The sequence below is a fragment of the Cyprinodon tularosa genome, unplaced genomic scaffold (assembly GCF_016077235.1).
Source record: "Cyprinodon tularosa strain WSP-4 unplaced genomic scaffold, ASM1607723v1 ctg13, whole genome shotgun sequence".
Taxonomy (NCBI): domain Eukaryota; kingdom Metazoa; phylum Chordata; class Actinopteri; order Cyprinodontiformes; family Cyprinodontidae; genus Cyprinodon; species Cyprinodon tularosa.
This window is the reverse complement of record NW_024038114.1, coordinates 1,803,934-1,825,882: the sequence shown is the minus strand read 5'-3', so window position 1 is coordinate 1,825,882 and position 21,949 is coordinate 1,803,934. Positions and strand designations below refer to the sequence as shown.

Here is a 21,949-nt window from a genome sequence, read left to right as displayed (position 1 = left end):
GCGAGCAACACAGTGCATGAGAGAGACCGTCCAACTGAATATTTATGGTTTTTAACCATAGAGAAATATTTTCCGAGTCAAAACTCAACAATATCAGACCCCACCTCTCTGGGTTATCTGTCGCTTTTTGCTAGCTTTTAAAAACGGAACAATAAACCTTTACTCTGGATTTATGGAAGAGACTTTCACCATGTCAACTTAGAGTCTGAGCAAAGATAGATTAATGGGGGAGAAACGGATGGAGCGATGGACAACTAGACATCTGGAAAAACTAAATGAATGGAAGGACAGAGGACTGGGTGGACAGAGAGGAGGAGCGGGAAAACAGCTGGATGGACAAACAGAAATGGACGGAGGAACTGGAATTATTAATAGATTGGTTGTAGAAAGAACAGAATGTAAAGTCTGCTAAATGTATATTTCCATTTCCAGACTTCCGTTCTTACACCAAAGAATAAGATTTATTTTTCTTATAAATGTTTTTTTTCTTTCATTTCTGAAAGTACCAAAGCACTCAGAAATATTAATACTGCTGATGTAAAATAACATCACTCACCCTAAAGCAATTCAGCATAAAAAAACAGCTCATGAGTTATGCTAGAAGGGAAAATGCTTTGCAAAATTAAAAACGTTGCTGATGCAAATGAAATCAAACCAATAGGAAGAAAGTAGCACTATGATCCATCTGCAGCTTTAGCACCTGTTTCAATGGAAGCAAATTCTGTTTAACCTTTTAGATTGATATCTTTTTAAGTTGATTTTCAAAGGCACCAGTCCCCACAAACTTTTGTAGTTGGTGTCCCTACCCGATCCGTACTGTCAGCTTATTTGTGGATATGCAACCAGCTATACATCCGGGTCAGCCTCGACTTAACTTTGCAAAAAAAAAAACTAAATTACTTTTTTCCTCCCCCAAAATAGCAAACTTACTAAACTATAATGTGTTTAAGGTTAACAATGTATTCCTGAGAAAATAAATGCATTAAAAATCCAATCCTACGCTACTTCCGGGAGCTAACTTTTTCGGCTTTTAAGTTTTATGTTTTCCTTTCATGTTAACATTATGGTTTAGAGTAACTAAAACTAAAATGCAGATAAACATGGTTTCATCATATTTTGCCAGGCTACTATGAGCATGGCTTATTGTGACGTCAGACAAGCAGAGAAAATCTAAAAAGAGTCTAAATTGTATCAGAAAATCAAAAAACATTTTTTAAAGATGTGTATTATTATTCTTTAGTGAGATAAGGATAGAAATAAGTAAGGTTAAAACCATAATTACATTATTTATCAAAACCCCCTATGTATATCTGTACAAATGAGCTGATGTTACGGATCGTGCTTCCTGTACGGATCGGATCGTTACAGTTGTTACCATTCTCTCCCTCTGGTTACTCTCTCATGCCTACTGTAAAATTATATCCTCTGTGGTAGCTTTACAGCACCACTCTCAGATGTGGCAGAGGTGTTACAGCACCTGGGGCGCTGCACTAGAGGGGGCGTCAAAACCCCCTGTAGAAAAAATGTTTTTCTTGTTGGCATCTTCTATATGTTGCAGCATAAAAGAATCAATAACAGAGTAGCGGCACTGATTATGTGCCCCTCTGGTCCTTCACCTCCCCTCATATCGCTCTCCCTTCCCACTCAGGTGGTTTGGGTACACGCCCCTAAGAGAACGTGTTATTTATTTTTATTTTTTTAAATCTTAGACTACGGCTGTGTTCCAATCCAAGGACCCGGTCTAACTGGACTGGATCCTTCGAAGTCCGTGAAAATAAGGAGGCTGGAAGAGTTTTGGCTGTAAATTCAAACAGGTCTAGCTTTCCGTGCTTATTTCTCCGCTGTACGCTATGTTGCTTAGCAACCGTGAGAGTTGACACACAAAGCAGGAAAAAAATAAATACCGAACTTTTCAAAACTGTTTCTTTTTATTTATTTATTTTTATTGTAAAGTGAAAAAAGACTTCACTCATGCGAATCCAGAGTGGAATAAAGTTGACAATCTCTGGGAGCATGAACAAATAAAAGCAAATGTTAATGATATAAACCTTGGTCAGTTCAGTAACCTGCTGCTGTCATTCTGCACACCTCTAATGTTGCTGCTATTTTCAAATATCCATTACTGTAAAAATGTCCTTAGCTGGATATTGGTTATTTATTCTCCGGGTGCACAGTATATATATTGTTAAAACACTTTACAGTTCAGTTTGTTTGGAAGTACCTGATATAATATGCAACATAAAACGCATCCATATCCACCCCTAAAATATGTAGTTGCTCCCCTGTTTGCAGTGTTTCCATGAACACAGCGAGCTGGACTAATAAAAGAACCGAAACTTTATGTTTGTCTTGTTTTTAAGTACAGTTCACCCCGGTAGTCCCTGTCATGGAGAGGCTTTTGTGTTTTCCTTCTCCAGGCTGCGCAGGCAGAGTGGAGAGCATGGTGCACAGCTGTGGGGGGTATTTGTTCCTCTTAGTTCACAAAAAAAGAGGAGCACTTGAGAGGTGCTGCTGCTGAGCTATGATCAGGGATAAATAACTGAATGAGGAGAATGAAAGCAGAGGAAAGGGACTAAATTGGACGACTCAGAGGTTTTGAAGCGCATTCTGACTGGGTGCCCCCCCGCAGCGTGTTTGCCTGTGTGCAGACATTTTGTTGGGAGTGTCTTCCACCGTCCTCCTCCAGCCATTTATCCAGCATATTCAGACAATGCTTCCTGTCAACACCCAGAGAGGGCGGCGAGCCGACAGAGACTCCATCTGTCTCCCTAATCAAACTGTGATATAAGTGTCTATGGGCGCATTTACACTCATCTGTGTGTATCTGTGCAGACAGTTTACCTGTTATCTCACTCTGACAGCAATATTTAAACCCCAATTAGCTTCATGAAGGATATTTTTTCTTGTTATTCCTAGTGAGATGATTTAGCAATCGTTCAAACAGCTGTACATCATCGTCTTATTTCGCTTATTAACTCACAGCTGCTGTAGGAATACCTCAGCCCAGGCCGCCTCTAATGCTTCCAATTACCTGTCAGCACATTATCCTGCAGGTCCAGTCAGGGATCAGAGCCGCGGTGTGTGACGTAGTCGGTGTCTGAGTAATCCAAAGCTTTATTGATCGCTGCAGGGAAATTCCTGTGGTTCACCTCCGTTGGGATCACAGCTCCAGCTCTGCACCTATGGACCAGGATGGGTGAATTTACAGACTTGCTCGAGGACATCTCAGCAGGGCAGGTGTTAGCTGACGCTCAGAGACCTACAGTCACAGGAAGAGATGCTGCTGCTGCTGCTGCTATGACCTGAAGAGTTTCACTCAACTCTAATTAGGGGATTAAGGGGGGGATGTAGAAGTGGATTTCCAATCCGCCATGAGTGTCAGAACCTGTTTCCCCCAAATCATTATGATCATTATACCTTTGGTGCATATTCTCCTCTGAGACAGAAATGACTCTGCTGCATTTTTCAGGTAGAATGTCGTTTTGTCTTTTTTCAATACCCACAACAATGGATATTACTGAACATGTAACAGGTTGACTTCATGATTTTGGAAAAAAAAATGGACATTCTATGGATAAGTTTGATAAGGTAAAGCTTGCATCCATCAACTATCATAGAAATGCATAACAAGAAGCTCACCAAGTTCGGCTTCAGGTAGTTTTACGTCTTAAGCCACTGACGGGTTGAATAAAGACAAATTAAGCTTGGTTATAAAAGGGCAATAAACTGTATTTTCAGCTTAAAAATAATGAATACAGGGGACAAACCTACAAATCAATTAATTTAATCAATCAGCCATAGATACAGAAAAGGTTACATAGAGTAACTGGAAACCTCCAAACAACAGAGAGCAAGAATCGCACTAAAGAAAAAAAACGAAGCTAAATGAAATGATCCTGAAAATGATAACTAGCATGTAGAGTTAAATAGATTTACCGTAAATTCTCTAATATTGGCCTGTATTCCAATAGCGGCCGGGACTCTAACATTGGCCGGTCTCGCTGTCAGAGGAGGTAAATAATGGCCGGTCTCTAATACAGGCCGGGGCTATAAACGTTTTTTCTGGGCATACCTCAACATTATTCTTGTGGTAGTAACATACAAGTACCACAGCCCTGCGCAGCTGGACGAAAGGCCCTGACTGCTGCCCGTCTGCGCGAGGAAGAGAACAGACAACGCAGCAGAACATGAGGAGGAGCGCGAGTGATGAGGAGAATAAAGGGAGAGATGAAGAGGAGGAGGAAACTGAGGAGGAGGATTAAACAGAATTGGACGATTTTTTTTTTTTTTTTTTACTTCAAACCAAGCGAGACATGGTAACTGTACTTTTTCAATAAATGAACCTAGTGTTTTATAGGTTCAAATAGACACAAAATCTCATTTTTATTCATTCCACTGGTAGTCTGTTTTGCTCAAATAGCAATAGAGGCCTGTCTCTAATTCTGGCCTCTTTCCAATAAAGGCCTGGACCGCGATGCACTTGAGTGAAATAAAGGCCCGGGCCTATATTAGAGGATTTACGGTATATCTGATGATTTTAGATCAAACTCATGTTATAAAATACACATCCTGATTCTGCATGCTCTTTTGTCCTGTACATGAGAACAGAACGTCGTCTTAGTGAAACTCCAGCCAACCTACAGCAAAAAACTTTATTTTTTTCCTGTTAAGGAAATGAGAAAAAATGAATCCAGTTTGCATCTTTTTAAGCTCTCCGTGTCACCCTGACCTGGAGGACTAGGCGCCCACTCCGTCACATTTTAAATGAAGAACAGCACAACTTTTATTCTGCTGTTTTATTTTAACTAGCAGGACTTTGTCTCCACATGATTCCTCTCCAGAATATGAAGCTGCATGAATATAAGCGTCTCTGTTAGGCCGTTGATGCCTGTGTGTGTTTCTCATTAAATACTAATGAGTCCTGCTGTTGTAACTCTGTGAATAGGTTGACCTGTAGGTTGCTGCGCTGCTGTGTGAGTCATCTAAAACATGACACGACCGCGGCTGGGAGCGCGACCTCCGCACTTGACGCATCATCTGACTGGAACATGAGCAAGACCGTTTCCGCTCCAAACGTTAAAGCTTCTGCGCGATGATAATTGGGAAATATTTCATCACTTGGATCGCCCTTTTCCACTCTTTAACATTAAATCAGCTCGTAACAAGGTGACATTTTCTGGTCGCAGGCCACATAAACGCCGCATTCTGCTGCAACAAGCAGGGAGGGTTTGGTCTCTTGTGGCGGGAACAGTAACTGATGATTAAATGTGACAAAACACAGCTGGAAAAACCTTTTTTTTTATTTCTTTGTCTGCCTCTTTCAGATTATCGTCCTGTGGAACTGCGACAAGCCTCTCCCCGCCAAACACCGCTGGCCCGCCACCTCCGTGCCCGTCATCGTCATCGAGGGGGAAAACAAGGTAAACGCTCTCAGACGCCTCACAGGTGTGATCGCCATCATTTCTAATGACCTATTCTTACTCCATCTTCATCCGCTCTGGGAGTTAATGAGTGTCTGTAGTTTTAATTCAACCTCATTAATGAGAATTTTAAACTTTGGAACGATTTAAGGTTCATAATGATTTAGTCATAAAAAGATTTATTTGTTGTTTAACAAATTTACATGTGTGTTAAACTAAATTCTAATTAAATATAATTATTAATCAGGTGTAGATTATAATCGGTTAGAAAAAGGATAAATAAATTTAAAAAAAGCAAGCATAGTGTTTCCCTGGGCAGAAAACCTGGTTTTGCTGTTTCTAATTAAATAAGCTCACTGCAAAAGTGAACTAAAAGTAAAGGCTGTCTTAAAATAAGTTCACTTGCACTTAATTTGAGTAAGTAAATCAAGTAAATATTCACTGGAATAATATTATTGCATTTGAATTTAGCAAAATATCTATCATATTTTGTTGTGCAGGATTTATGTTAATCTTATTTTAGGAGCCAAACCCTCGTTCCTTACCTTACTCACCTGCTCTAATTAAAGGCAAATACACCTTTTTTCAGGAGATGTTTACTTATTTTAAGATAAAAAAATTATCTTAAAGATTTTTATTTGGTATCAAGAATAAGCTCAAGCTTTTCTTCTACCATAACAATAATTTCACAACAAAAAGCATAGAAGTTATTTTTATTCTTTAGTTGATTCCCTGAATGTTTCATCAGAGCTGTGAATGAAGCTGGAGAATAAAGCGAGATGAAATGAAGAAATACTACTTTGATTTAATTTAAAAAAAACCTTTGTTCCTCTTCTCCATGATGTCAAACAAGAACAAGCCGATGTCCCAGAAATACTTTTGTTGTTCCTATTTATTATTTTCCTTATTATTTCACCCAATAATCCTTTGGTGTGTTGAAATATTCAATTTTTCCACTGATAATTCCTAAAACCAACATCACCTCTGGTTTTCTAATCAACCATTATCCACAGGCTTTTAATATTTTAATCCATCACTTCCTGTGTCCCTCAGCTATAAATACGGCCTTTTAGATGAACAATTTGTGGCCTTTTTCCTGATAACCCACCAAAGGCTCGTTAAGTGGTCCAGAAATTAAACTATGATCTCAGTCTGATGGATACCTGTGGACCGGAGCTGAGAGATCAGCCATGGTAGCGATGCTGGTTTGTTAAAGAAATAAATTACCATTTAAGGCAAGTTCAATTATATAAAACAATTGAGTATAAAGGCAATTCAAAAGGATTTACATTAAAGAGTAAAATAGAAGCAAAATAAAAGCAATTAAAGATAAAAACACGATAAAAGCAGATATTAAAGCAAATAAAACTACTAATACCTCAGTTAACAGTTTAGATTCAACAGTCAGAAGCAGCTCTAAACAAACAGGTTTTTAACTTTGACTTAAAAACTATTTGGTTAATTGATCAAACCATAATAAATTAAAGGTCGTGAATAATGTGGAACAAACTCCCAGAAGGCTATAAAAGTGCTGCAAGCCTTCTGTCTTTTTTTTAATAGTAAATAAAGATAATTTCTAATATATAATAGTTAAATTTTGTTTAGTTTTATAACTTCAAAGAGCAACTGATAAAGAACCTTATAAAGATTAGATTTAAGTTATTTTAAATGTATTGAGGTTAATCAGTTATAACCCATTTAAAATAAGATCATTAGATAATATGCTCTTGAAATAAGACAATGCAATAGTTTTTCTTATTTTAAGTGTAAATTGTCTTGTTCCACTGGCGAAATCTCTCTTTTACCTCCTCAATCCAACAACAAATGCACTTCTTTAAAAAAAAAAAAATGAGGTTAAAAAAAAAGAAATATTTTTTCCAGTGTAATACAGACAATCGTAGCAGCAAATCATGACATTTCGTAAGCTGATAAATCTTTTTTCAAATCCTGTTGGAAGAAAAGGACAAACATCTTTCCCGTCTACAAATGCACCAAGTGCTTCTCTTTGCTCCTTTTTTAAACTAGAAATTGTCGCTATTTAGCTAAAACTGAGTCAATTTCGGTATCAACAGCTGAGTCCTACATGCCCCACCCCAAAAAGCACTGCTGGCATCTCATTGGTCGGTGGTTACGAGAAGGACGTATTAGCTTGACTTTTCAAAATGGATTTGTTGTGAGACTGAAAACTGAGATCTCGCTACATTCCAGCTTTCAGCGAAAGGTTAGCTAAAAACAGCCATGTTTGCTATTGAAGAGAACTTTTGAATGATGGTGCTGATGGTATATTTTAATCACTGTGGAGTTATGGTTGTCCAGTGTACGCAGTGTCCCTGAATGCACCTTAAGCTTCCCATTGGTGGGTCTGTAAATGCTACTACAGCCCTGCTTTCTATCCTGTGTGGCCTCAGAGAAACATGTTGTTCTGCTGTTTCGGTGGAAACCTAGGAAGACTTTGCAGGAGTTTGGTTCTTCTGAGACGTGAACGGTCGTAGTGAGAGAGGGTTTTTTTCTCGTCTTTATGTTGCTGGAATAAAAGCTGAATTGATTTCAATGCTTCCTGCTCTGCTCCACCAGGTCAGTCTTTTTCTGATTGAAGAAAACCTTGAAGAGTCAGCAGGCAGTAAATCATCAGCTGCTCTGAACTCTGCCTGTAGAGACGTAACCTGGAGGGTCTGAGAAGGTTTCATTCTTTGTTTGGATATTTATTGATTTCCTTCCATTTTATTTATTTTGACTTTAGTATCGATTCAGACGCGCGGATCCACCTGCTTCCATCCAGACCTGTTAGGCTTTAGCTTCACCTGCTACTGAGTGGAAGTGGTTTTCCTCCCCTTGTTACTCTGAGTGGTTTCCTCCAAGCTGTCAGTCATAACGGGAGGCCTCAGAGGCTCTCTGTGTGTCCGTGAAAGAGTGAGCAGAGCGGGCTGAGCGTTGGGTGTGTGAGCGTGCCAGACGGCCTGCGGTTTGTTGTGATTGTGGTGTTTTTCTGTGTTTACTGCAGCGAGCCAAGCTGTGTTCCTCCACCCCACAGAGGGAGATGAAGGCAGAGCTCTGCTTCTCTCCATCGCTCTGCCTTTTTCCTACGTGTTTCTTTCTCCATCCTTTTCCTCAAAGACCATCTTTTAGCATATTTTCTCTCCAAAGCATCTCGTCCTCCTTCTTCTCTGGATGTTCGTACCTTGTTGTTTTATGATCCGAGTAATAAAACAGTGAATTTAGTTTCTACAAGACAGGAGGAAGGCTGTAAATGGAACCGTGAAGCTGGAATATTTTCACTACTTTCTTCAAAGTTCTGTTTGGAAGTACCGCTTTGGTCAGTTTCTCCTCCTGTCTCCTTCCTCCTCGCCGTCCTTCTCTGGAAAGAGGAGCCTAAGTGCTGCAGGCGGATTCCTGCTGCTAGGAGTCACATTCCTGAGGAGCATCAGGAAGCCCCGGGCTCATACCTCTAACATTACAACCTGACTGGAGGCTGCAAACGCCAGCCTCTCCTCCTGTCTTTGTCTCTCCTTCTAATTTTTCCCCTTGTCTCTTGTTCTCTTCTTCTCTGTGGAGGGAGAACCAGGAGCAGAGCTGGGATTGTGTGGTTTCTTCTCCTTTGGGACGTCAGAGGAGTAAAGACTAAAATGAAGCGAGGCTAAGGGTTCCTCTTCTATGTTTTATTAAACTCTGGTTTTCCTCCTCCGTCTTTCACTCGCTCACCTTTGCTGCGACTCGACACTGCCACCTCTGGAGGGTTTTAGGAAAGACGACACCAGCCTGCCCGTTAACCAATCCCTGCCAGGCGCTGAAGTTCAATCGATGACTTTACATTGATTCTTTTTCTTTCCATACCCAGAGAAATAACTTCATGAATAGTTAAGTATTAGAAACAAAAAGCTGTTGTAAAGGAATCAAAGCGCTGTGAAAAAGTTCATATTATTGTTATTTAGAAACTGAAACTCTAGAGAGTGAATTATTGAACCTCTTTACTTCTGTAAGACTCAGTGTTCAGTATAGTGAGAATGTTAAATATTGGAAACTAATCGCATCATAAGCAACCATTTAGCCCCAGACACCTGCTAATGTTTCCTGAGCCTCTAGATGTTCCCTGTCTGGGTCAGTAGAGACATGTCCATAAGACTCACTAAATATGAGCTAGAAAGTTAAGTGGAGGGAAGAAGTAGGGTAGGGAAAGGTTGCCTAGCAATAGGGATAGCCACAGTATTGAGGATGGTAAAAAATAATCAATTTTACCTGCATGACATTAAAGTTTGTATTTCATTTAGAAAGCAGGTCCAATAATCTGGTGGAAGGACTTTGTACCTGATTTAAAAATGTTTTAATCAGCTCTAAGTTTTTATATATGTTTATATTTATGTTTAAAGCAACAAAGCAGGAAGTATTTCTCGTCTTTATATTCCAATTAACGATTATCAATTACTAAATTTGTTGAATTTGCTAAAAGTAACGTGATCCCTTTTACTAACAGCTAAAAAGTTCATGAGAATATTTTTTCCATAATGAAGTGTCAGATGAGTAAACTAGTCTGAGGCAATTTTTTTATAGTTTTGTCTATTTGTTTTACTTTTGAACTGATTTTCTGTCCATATGTATTCAACACGTTATTGGTTCTTTTTTTGCGAGCTGAAAGGTTTTGGAGTAACCCACATCTGTGTATGTACCGAAGCAGAGCTTTCAAAATAAAGTCTGCTTCTTGTTTTCAAGATTAAAGCTAAATATTCAGAAGGCTCAGAGAATTACATCTGCATGCATGTTTCATGTAGAGGAGTGTTTGAGTTAAAGGCCTGGTTTCTTCTCACAAGGAGCTACGGCATTAATATCTTTCCTCAATATCTTTACATCACATAATTTATTGGCTGCCAGATTAATAATCTAGAGCTCTAACAAAAGATAATTCTTTTAATTCAACCTTTTATTTTCCGTTATGTCAATGAAAATATTTCTAAAGGAGGTGCAGAGATGAACAGCGGTTGGCTGAGAGTTTCCCCAATGCATCCATGAGTCCATCCTTTACAGCCTGTAAGGTTGATTAGTTAAACAATGACCTTCTTTTGTAAACCTAAACTTTACAGTCAACAATCAATGGATTTATTGGTCTGAAATCTTTTGGATATAGGGTACCTATTTTAGCCGAGGGAATAAATGAAGACCAGTTGAAGCCATATGTCTGTGTGGGAAGCTGTGGTTCACGTCCTCATCAAGAATCTGCTGTTATTTCCTCCTTTCATCACTGCAGCAAAACAAATAGTTTCCATCTAAATATCCTGAATATTCCCTCCACCCAGCAGACTCTGCTCCCTGTAAATATTCAGCGTCATGTATTATACAGGCCGACTTCATCTGCTGTAAAAACAGTCTGGTTCCAACAGGCTAGGAGAAGGAGAGTAAATTTGTGCCACATGTATAATACAAGACTTGCAGCATGTGCCTGGGTCCGTTTATGTGTTTTTATTGATTTAAAAGAGAAAAGGAGCGCCTGCAGCAGTAATGGAGACTTGGTTCAGCGCTTTATCACTGCTGAAAACGACAGGCCGCGCCCTGCAGGAAGGAGCGGGATATTTGCTTTTCTCTTCACTCTTTCTGAGCTGGTATTGGCTGTTGTCTCCTCTGAATGTGTGAGGCGTCATTAAAAATGCATGCCTTAGATAGTGGAGGCTAAAAAGAGAGGGAATCTAGTTAAGGACGCATCTCAGAGGGAATATTTCTGTCCAGCTTGAAGGGAGCTGTTGAAGGAGGTGGATCCATGGATGCAGGTTTAACACAGCCTCCTTTTATTTTAAAGCATCGCATGAAGAAATAAAGTGTTGTATTCCTGCAGCCTTGCATTATGTTATCTTCTCATCTGCTTCAGTCTTTGTTCTTGTGTTTCCTCATTTCCTTGCTGTGGATGTCAGCAGCAGGAACCATCTAACATCTGCTGGCTCTTTTTAAGCTGATGGTTCTGTTTCTTTAGCCTGCAGCTCACTCTGCTTGCATGACCCGAGTCACTGGGATCAGTTTGTAGTCGGACTCCTGGAATCCAGCTGGGAGGTTTTTGTTTTCACTCACTAATGAGGGTTTCCCTCTAAAATTAGAGGATCAATAAAGTCTTTGTGTTTTTAATCTTCCTCTGATAAAATTAGTCCAATTCATGCTGACATAGCTGGGTGTTTTTTTGATTCTTGGACCTGCCAATAGGTCCAGAATGAAGCACAGACGTTCTGTCATCAGACTTATCCAGCTGGAATATCCAGAGAGGTTTAATTCCAGTCCCTCCAGTCAGTCCCTGCTCTTTCCTGGAGTTTTCTCCCAGAGGGATGTTTCTGGAAAACCATCAAAAACTGGGCCTGGACCACTGGAGCTGCCTCTTTAGGTTGGGGAACAGGACGGAGCAGGTCCGCCTCTATTCAGGCAGTTTGCTTTTATTTGGAAGAAAACTGGATAATTTTTCACCCCAAACCAGAAAATAGGCAGCAGATTAACTCAATTGTTTTGTTGTTGCAATAATCTAAAATGAAAAAACAAAACAAAAATGTGCTCAATGGTTCACTATCAATTATATTTTTGACAAGTAACACTTTTGTGGGCAAGATAAATTTCCAGTGTCAGATAACTTGCTTTTTATGTTATATTCCATGTTTTGTTTTTTGTTTTTTTGTTATCAGTTTTTGATAAATCAGAAATCTAGTGTGTGCTAGTTTTTTTTTTTCATGCTCTGTTTCATGCGGCTTGAATATCCACAGAGCTGAGCAGCTTCAATCCCACAATTATGATTTAATCAGGGGGACAACCAAGGCAACACCTCACAGTGCTTTTCTTGAAGTTCTGGATCTCTACAAGTCTGAGTTTGTTTCCCTGAAGGCAGCCATGTTCATTTCAAATGTCTTCAGGAGGAGCGACTCCGTTCCCGAGAGATGTTTGGTGTAAAATGTTTAAATCAACCCCTGAGCTAAAGACTGACGAAGGCAGCATCATCATAGGCTGAAAAGCCACTCAGAGAGGAGGAAGTCAGTACTGCAAGGCCAGGATAAAAAGAAATCTACAGTTTAGGAACATATCAAAGGACAAATTGCATCACTTTTAGAGGAAGAAGCTTTATTGTTATTGTGGTTTAAAATAAGACATGTTTTCATTCTCAAATACAGGCAAAGTCTTTCCTCGAAATTTATAAATATCAATATAGTTACTCCATTTATTTATGCTAATTTATTCGCTGAAAACATCTGCCCAAATCTCCATATTCTATATTTTCAACTTCTACCATATTTAAATATTTTCAGCAATTCAAAAAGATTCATAATTTGCAACTATAGTAAACAAAACAAGTAATGTTTCTTTTTCTTAAAGCTTTAACGTAGAGCCCAGTTATTTAAATGAACCAGATGCATAGAAAAAGAATTGGTTTCAGCTGTTCTGTCAGGAAGACCAAAAGTACAGCATAAAATGATGAAAAGCTTGTAGGAGATGATTGATGAAATTATTTAACTTAAATAAAAAAAAGACAATTAATGGTCATTCCAGCATAAAGAATAAGGACATCCTGACCTAAAGCAGCAAAATGTCTGATTTAGTCTGAGAGGAAGGTTTGTTCATCTTTCTATAGTGTATAAATCACCTGCTTGTATCTGTGTGCAGCTAAAGCTTGCAGACATTTTATAAAGAAATGTGTCTCCAAGCTCTCACAGTTCATCAAACAGAGCGATTTCAGCAGATAGTCTCAGCATGTGTCCCTACCTGTTCTTTTATATTTGTTGGCCTGGCGTCCTATAGGAACATCGTTTTTGATTTATTTTTAATACTCCCAGGAGGAAAACATGCTGCCTCTCTGTTATAACAAGGCAAACTCTTAGAAAGAAGAGGCTAAATGAAAGACACTCAGTCTTATTTAGTCTGCTGCAGATACTTGACCCAAAAAAAGCAGCAGAAGATGAGTGGAAGAACAGCCAGCTGAGTCCGTTTGAATGAACAGAAAGTTCTCTCTCTGTGGAAAAGCAGCTTTTTATCCTGAATGTAAACACAATAACTTATAATTGGAAAGCTGAGGTCCTAAAAGGTTTCTATGGAAACGTGTCAATGGCAGCCCTCTCAGTGGGAACCGTCATCCTTCTGGGTTACCACCTCCATTACTAAAAAAAAAAAACAATAAACCACATAAAAGTGGACATGATTTAGATGCAGAAATCAGATAATATTCATATATTTTTACATGAAGATGAATATTTTTTCTGATTTCCTCAGGTTTTGGTTTTATTTAGAGATAAACTGTCAAGAAACTGATCAATTAGAACAGACTTGTTGACCTGAATTACCGGTTATTGATGCTGTAATTTAGAGAGGAACTCAATAGTTGGTGTCTCTGTTTTCCATTTGCTCTTCCAGTCTCTGATATTTGCCAGATGATCATTAATGTCTGGCTTCTCCAGCTGTTCTGCCTCGTTATTGACTCTGGGTTCTGTTTCTCCTCCCTGAAGGTCATGAGCAGCCGCTTCCTGCCCTATGAGACCATTGTAACCGATGCTGTCCTCAGCCTGGACGAAGACACCGTGCTGTCCACCACAGAGGTCAGTCACTGCATCACAACCAGAAACCCGTCTTCCTGTTTGGGATTAAATGTAGCTGCAAACTCTCCTAAGGATTCTTTCATCTGTTGGACGTCCATCTGCAGCCTAATAGAGATGAGTTTAGTTTGTTTTTTTTCTTCAAAATGCTGTTGGGATCATTCCTGGGTTTGTTTTTAGTTTGTTTTTGTGCTGTGGATGAGTTCTGGCGTGGAACCATGGGAAGCCAGATGTGGCTTTGAAAAGCGCAGAATTAGATCTAATAAAAAGGCCGTCGGTGCAGATCAAGATGGCAGTCGAGGGACGGAGAAATCCATCAACCAAAACTAATCCCACCTGTGTTCCTCCCATGAAGATAGCCGAGCACAAACCGTTCTGTATGGGTTCTAAAAATCACGACTTGTACAACAGCTCATCTTTCCTTACAAGGACACTTTCATCTAAATAAAGTTTATATCCTCCTTTTTCACTCCAGGATTCTAATGGGAGATAGTGACGTGTTTTGGGCACGGAGCTGATTCCTGCTTTTGTTTCACTTTTTAACTATCAGGAGAGGAAAGTGGTCCGAGCCAACCTGGGATTATATCTAACTGACATCAACCCGCAGTGATAATTAGAAACCATTATTTTGGAGAGTTTTAAGTCCCTTTCCTTTGCAGGATTAGGTAACAGCATCACAGTTGCTTTAAAGTCTTTAATTAGGCCTCTCAAACTTTGACCTGCTCGATTATTTGGATCATTATCTGGCTGCATAATCTAACTGCTCTAAACCAGATGTTTTATTTCATCTACATTTATATTTGTTAAACCGTAAACAGTGACTTGAAAGCTACAGTTCACGATATCAGTTCTAACACAGTGCAACCAAAAACCACATGGACTCAGGCGGAAGTGGAAGAGGAAGAATTCTCTTGTTTGCATAAGGATGGAAGTCGGCTCGTAGCCTCGGCAGCAGCAAACTCCCCATGAGGGCAACTGGATTTTCATCAGAGCTGGTCATGAGGGGCTAATAGCCCCTTGTTACGCCACAGAGGATGCATGATGAAGCTGAAATTCAGCACGACTCAACAATCCCCAAAGACAATCATACATTGAATGCTGGCCTAACTTTTTTGTGCTCTTAGAGTAATTTTGGTAGTCTGACTTCTGCTGGGATTATTTGTTGCTTCCTATTTCTTACCTTCTGTTGTCAAACAGGTTCTATTTAATTATTTTTTGTATCTTATAGGTCTGCATTAATGAGGCAAGTTGTGTGAGACTAAATGAAACAAAAAAAAAACTTTAATCCATTATAATGATAAATATAATCAAATCTTTCTCCTCATAAATCAGCTGCAATTTTTTACCTTTTTGCAGAAAAAGCAGCTTTAGGAACTATTTTCAAAGCATTGTGTTTGTGTCCACTGTGTGGTTAAACTGTTGTAACTCAAAGGAAAAGTGTCTTTTTGATGTTTCAGCAATTGGATGCTTTGATCGTCCAACAGCAGTCGGCTGCAGGCAGCTGCTTCGCTTTGTTTAACTGAAGAAAATAGAAACTGTTTTCATTTTCTCTTTAAGTCGCTGATGTCCAATATTCTGTAAACAGATCAGACTTCGCTGCCTCGGCTTAACAGGATATGTTAAATTTCAAAGCTTTAGGATGAATCATTTAATGACTTTAGTGAGGTTTACAACCTGTTTGTGTAAAATCAGCTGTAGCTGTTATCAATACATTGTTTTCAGATTACAGTAGCTCAGTTCCTCCATAAAGTTAATCCATGATGTGCAGATTCATCGTCCAGCTCAAAAACGTCACATTTCTTACTTCTGTTTTCTAAAGGAGCCAGTTAGCTCATTATTTTTATGATAATGCTCTGCAGATGATAAAAACCCCAAAACCATCTTCAAAGATGATTCAAGTGTTTTTTTTATGATTTTTTTATACAGAAATGTCAGCCTAATCCAAGCTCTACGCAGTTCTGTTACATAACACCTAAACACACCTGTTCCTTCTATTGAACAGCATTACTGTTAGAAATCAAAGATAAAATATTAAAGGCTTGATGAGTTTGGTGGTTCAATGGTAAAAAGATATTTTCACCAGAAATAGTTCATTTAGTAACTTAGTTTTGTGCTTTGAGCAAACGTTTAAAGGATGGATTTTCGCTGATAGAAGCTGATTTAAAGAGATGTGTGCTGTAGTTTTATCCATTGTTCAATAAAAACAAGGAGCTGCTTTCTTTCTCTCTGCATCCAGACAGGACTTCCCCTGCAGAACCTTGTAAGCAACTCTGCAGCTGTAATCAGGGTTATATTCTTATAGTCTTATATTCCAGCGAATAGAAGGCTCTGTTAATGTGTTTGATGAGCCTCCAAGGTGAAAATGTTGGACATGCTCAGCAGACTCTGATCCTCTCTGCTAAACAGAAATGTTTATTATAGATAATTGCAGCATCTTTCCATCAGCCAGGTGTTCACCTTCAGAAACATGTTGAACCCACCACCTGGCGGAGGCTCCTCGTTTAGGTCCAAAGTGTCAGAAATGTGGGTCAGATTTTCTATATTCTAGGATGTTTAACCATAATGTTCTGTCCATATTTGTTTCTGTCCAGGTGGACTTTGCTTTCACCGTCTGGATGAGTTTTCCGGAGCGGATCGTGGGTTACCCGGCCCGCAGCCACTTCTGGGACAGCAACAAGGAGCGCTGGGGCTACACCTCCAAATGGACCAATGATTACTCCATGGTTCTGACCGGTGCCGCCATGTTCCACAGGTACCATCAGCCTCCGGCGGCTTCTCTGTCCTCTCTCAGGCTCCTTCTCCTCCGTGCTCGCTCGTCTCCCTTTTGATGGAGCGCTTTGAAGCACTGATCTGTGGTTCAGAAAGTGGATGTGATGTTCAGTGGAGCGCAGCCGCAGGAAACCAGTGTTTTGACACTTCCCAGGTTTTATGGGATAGAAAAAAGTCAATTTGTCTTGAACACAGGCCTCTGTAGTTCCTACATGCAGCTCAGCTGAAGTCCTGTCAGCTTTAATATGACTTCACTCTGCTGTGATGGGAACACTGCATTAGGCTGAAGTTAGCCAATCATCACCTCTGATCTGTCACTGAAGGCTTCCCCTCCAGTCTGAAATTAAAGGATCCTAAAGTCCTAATTTCCTAATCCAGCTCCTGTCTCTGCAGGTACTATCACTACCTGTACACCCACTACCTGCCCACCAGCCTGAAGAACATGGTGGACCAGCTGGCCAACTGTGAGGACATCCTCATGAACTTCCTGGTTTCTGCCGTCACCAAGCTGCCGCCTATTAAGATCACACAGAAGAAGCAGTACAAGGAGACCATGATGGGCCAGGTGAGGGGAACCCAGCCGCTGTTAGGACCACAGAGCATCGTTACAGCAGTATTTCACAAAGACTGTAACAGTTTCTCAGCTTTGGATCATTGTTAAAGCCTCCTGTAGCCCGTTTCCTTTGAACCGGAGCCGACTCCTTTCATCAGTGATTTATCCCGCTAAAATACTTTAGTTGGCCCCCAGGGGGAACAGGACGGAAACAAGAGATGTTTGTTCCAGATTCCCAAAACTGAAATACATGAAGCAGCAGACGATTTATGGAAAAGTTTTATTGTTAGTTCCTTCTTTGTCATGGTTTGGCTGAAGATAAAATATGGGCTCTTTTGGCAAAGAAATAAAACATTAGATCTCAGCTGCTTCCAGTTCTAAAAAACATCATCAGTATGAATAAAACAGGATTTAAGAGCAGATTTAAACAATTAAGTCCTGAACTTTAATAGATGTAGCTTCATGCATTGCTCCTTTTAGGCCTCTGCCAAAAAAAATCGATTCAATTAAACAATTTTGTTGCAGTCGATTTTTTTTATGATGGGGCATTTTGGGGGCATCATAACTCAAATTAAAAATTAAACAATCTGAAATTTATTTTGGACCACATCGCCCAGCCCTCGCTCCTTTATTCTTGGCCTCTTTGGCATGTTTACCTTTTAGGCTCAAAGATTTCTCACTCTTCCAAATAAAAAAGAAAGATAAAATATAGATCCTAGGCATTCAATACATTTTTAAAGTTTATTAGATTGATTGAATTAAATTTGCTCTAGATTGATTAGTTTTCAGCCATTTCTGCATCTCAGGTTTTCATGCAAATGGTCCACCTGCCAGGACACTTTATAGACCAAAAGCAGGATATTAAATGTATTTTTTGCCAAACTGCGGCTCCATGCAGGGATGTAGGAGCAGGTCTGATAGGATCCACCTTCCTGGTGTTGGTCAGGACAGTTTAATATATTGTGACAGAAAACTCTAGATGCTGTTCTTTAGGAAGCCTAAGGCTGCTGGCTGACCTTTAACCTCCATAGAAGATGGATGCAGGGGATGGATGTCTTGATCTTGGGTTTAGTTAATAACTAAATTTAATAGAAACCCTTTTCTTAAACGTTTGCTCTCCTTTCTCTCCCCATCAGTCATCGAGGGCGTCCCGCTGGGCCGACCCAGACCATTTCGCCCAGCGGCAGACCTGCATGAACAAGTTCGCCAGCTGGTTTGGCGGCATGCCGCTGGTCCACTCCCAGATGAGGCTGGACCCCGTGCTCTTCAAGGACCAGGTCTCCATCCTCCGCAAAAAATACAGGGACATTGAGAGGCTCTGACAGGACCGCCGCCCCCTCGGGGGAGACTCCACACAGGGGGAGGCGCGCGACAGAGACTCCGTAGAGAGTCGGAGGAGCATCCGAACTACGGCAGGATGGACGGGGTGAGACGTCGCCCTGTCATCCACTCAGCACATTGCCAATGACCACAGCGCTGCTGCTGCATCCTGGACCTGATCCAGGTGGAACAAACAGATGGACGTAAAAACAAAGGAAACAGAGACTGTATGTTTCAAACACGGCGAGCACTACTGACGACAGAAACTGTTGGAGAGAATATTTTTTTGTACAAGGATTCCGGCATCAAAGGGAGCCTTCCCAGCATTCTCTGCACACATGCAGGACGGTAGAGGGGAAGGCGTTTGTGATGGCTGACCGACACAAATCCCAGCGCTCGTCCCTCCCTCATCCGCATCAGGACTGAAACTGGAGCCGCTGCAGAGATCCAGCTTTTATATGTGTGAGGCCTGCTGGCACAAAGTGTTTTCATCGACATCTATCCGGTCCCCGGCTCATTCCTCCACCGTGTTTCCTATCAGCCTTTTATCTCTGTGGTGGGCGAGGAGAACTCCTCGTTTCATGACCCACTTTTCTCTTATTCTCACTCCTCTGTGTCCAGAGTCCTGGAAAGTCGGCTCATCCAACCAAAAGCTTGAAGCAGAGAAAAAAAAAATCCCTGGAATAAGTAAGATGAACATTTCTGGATTAAACGGAGCAGAACTGTGCGTTCAAACACAAACCTTTTCTTTCTGCATGGTCTCTGAACAGATTCCCTCCCCTGCAGCTCGTTTTAGTGACCGCCACCTGTTCTTTTTTTAGCGGTGCTTGTTCAAAGCACATCAGTGCCATTCTGACCTCGGAGGGCTGCCTTCGTCGTCGCTTACTGCACATCAACGCTGCCTAAACACCTTTTTTTTTTTTCATTTACGCGTCGCTGCCATTTTTTCCCCTTGACATATCAGAGGACCTCAGAGCCATTAAATCGACAGAGAGGATTTCTCCTCCATTTGTCAGGCTTCATAGATTTTGGAGCGTCATGTTTGTAGAAAACGTCGACTTGCGACATTCACCTGCCTGTAACAGAGTGGCTTTAAATCTGCAATGAATCAAGATGGCTGCATGCTTTTAGTGGCCTTTTTTAGTCGCCGTTTCCTCTGCTTTCATCACTCAATTATCAGCCGGACTCTTAGTTTTTATTTAGTTGATGCAAAATGTAACAAAGCCTTTTTACACATCCTAACATATCACTGCTCTCTCCTTCACTTCATTTTGTATTATTTTTTTTATCATCTGTTTAATGTGAAACTCCTCATTTAGGCCAGATTTAGTCTGCCGCTCATCCGAATCCCCAACATGCAGCACCCTGGAAAACCACACTAACACTTTAAACCACAAACTTTGATGCACTTTAAAGTGGAAGAGAAATGTCATTGTTTACAAATGATCTGAAATGTGTGGCATGTTTTTTTTTTTTTTTATCCAGCCTCCTTAAGTCAAAGCTTTGAAGACCCCCTTCTTGCTGTTTTAACTGATGAAAGTCTGGAATATTTATACCAGTTTGTCCACCTTTCAGCGCTGAACAAACACAGCATAATGCTGCCACCACCATGTTTAGCACTTGGCTTTTTCTAATATTCTCCATCTCACCGGACTTCTGAAGGCACCTTTCTTTAGCATTGAAAGAGGGCTTTAATAAACATGCAGGCCACAATTTTCAGATTATTTGACAAATAACTCATCACTTTCCTTCCATTCCACATTAGACTATTTGTGTTGGTCTCCTATCACATATTAAAGTTTGTGGTTGCAATGTGAAAAAAGAGGGGGTGTCAATACTTTTGTCATGTGCTGCATGTAATCTAAGAACATTAATCCTGCATCTCTGAGGAGCTGGTGATGTTTACTCAGCCCACACAGATGTTGATGCACGGTTGATTCTGTCCCCCCCTGCATCGGTTTTCACTGGGAAACATCCATCTCACTCTGAAACCTCCCCCTGCAGCAGAAGGAGAAACGGGACGGTTCCAGCATGGCTGCTGCAGCTTTAATCTCCTATAAAGATGGCATGCTGATGATTGGATCAGGCCCCACCGTCTCGCATCTCAGTGGGAGTTGAATTACAAAGTCCCAGAGAAGACTCAGACAGCTGGATCATCCTCTGAACCAGATGGAGACTTTTCATCCCCTCCTCGCACGTTACAGTAATGGTCTGTTAAAAGTTCCAGAAACTTTTCTGTTCCCGATCTGATTCAGAGTGTGATGGAGAAAACCGAGGGAAAACTTTTGCGTCGTTTACAGAGAAAAGTTTATCTAAAATGTTTTCAGAGGTGGACTCTGGTCCTAATTTGTGCCTTTTATCAACAGCTGAGTTCTGCTGGGAAATAACCGGCATCATTTCCAGAATCCCAACATTTATACACTAAAGGAGTCGCAGCTTTCTCTCAACATCCCCCGTGTTTTTGGACACTGTTACCGTGGTTACGTTGATCTGTGAGGGACTCGGGGAAGCCTGGCTGTCCTGATGCCTTTCCTCCCTCCTACCCTGTAACTAAGAGACTTTTATAGAGGCCACAAATTAAATAGATAAATGACAATTTTGTAAGAATGATTTATAAAAAAAATAAACTCATATTTGATTATATCAGTGTGTGTGTATATTTATTCCAATACTGTCTGGATAACAGATCAAATTTATTTAGTACCTATCCCTCACTTTCCTAGTATACTTCCTTCTCTCCTGTCCTTCAGTGTATCCTAGCTTGCCCCCTCTCACATATTTCTACTTACATTTATCCTTTTACTAATCCTTGTGTCCTAGAACTTAATTCATTGGGCCCATCAAACCAAAGCCATTAATAAAGTTAAAGTAAAGTATGGAGTCGGATGGTTAAAGGTTACTTCAAGAGGAAACACTAAATGGAAGACATTTAAAGCTAAAGAGAAACAACTGGACTGCTAGTTAGTGGTCACTTAACAGAAGAAAGATTGCTTCAAAAAGAGTTTAAAAATCCCACAACAGCTAGACATTTTAGTGTAGCTTGAAGTACAGTAGTGCTGAATGATTTAGCCAAAGTTCTAAATTTAATCATTTGAACTAATTCTGCAATTTTATTTAGTTTTCATTTTCTGCAGCCACCAGAATTCAGATACTTGCACATACTAGTCCATTACTCCAGGACTTTACTGTTAAAGTCACATGCATGGATCTGTTTGCCAGCTGCTAGTCTTCTGTTCTGTGTGCGCAATAAACTTTAAGCCCATTACTGCCACCTAATGGGCAGGAGTGACAAAGTCAAAACAGCCTAAGAGATTCATAAATGCTTTGAACTGTAATTATATTAGTGTAAC

General features: G+C 40.3%; 1 protein-coding gene across 2 annotated transcripts in view; it reads left to right on the top strand.

Annotated features, from left to right (window-relative positions):
* Positions 1-19,299, top strand: part of ext1b (exostosin glycosyltransferase 1b) — a 148,312-nt gene extending 129,013 nt beyond the window's left edge. The window contains exons 7-12 of one of the 2 annotated variants that reach the window (XM_038277083.1): positions 5,325-5,420; positions 13,871-13,960; positions 16,549-16,709; positions 17,120-17,291; positions 18,416-18,623; positions 18,654-19,299. In XM_038277083.1, the coding sequence (XP_038133011.1) occupies positions 5,325-5,420; positions 13,871-13,960; positions 16,549-16,709; positions 17,120-17,291; positions 18,416-18,601 (705 nt within the window). In that variant the 3' untranslated portion in view covers positions 18,602-18,623; positions 18,654-19,299. Of the gene's footprint in view, positions 1-5,324; positions 5,421-13,870; positions 13,961-16,548; positions 16,710-17,119; positions 17,292-18,415 lie in introns of both variants that reach the window. The other variant, XM_038277082.1, reaches the window with a different exon arrangement.
* The last annotated feature ends 2,650 nt before the right edge of the window (positions 19,300-21,949 follow it).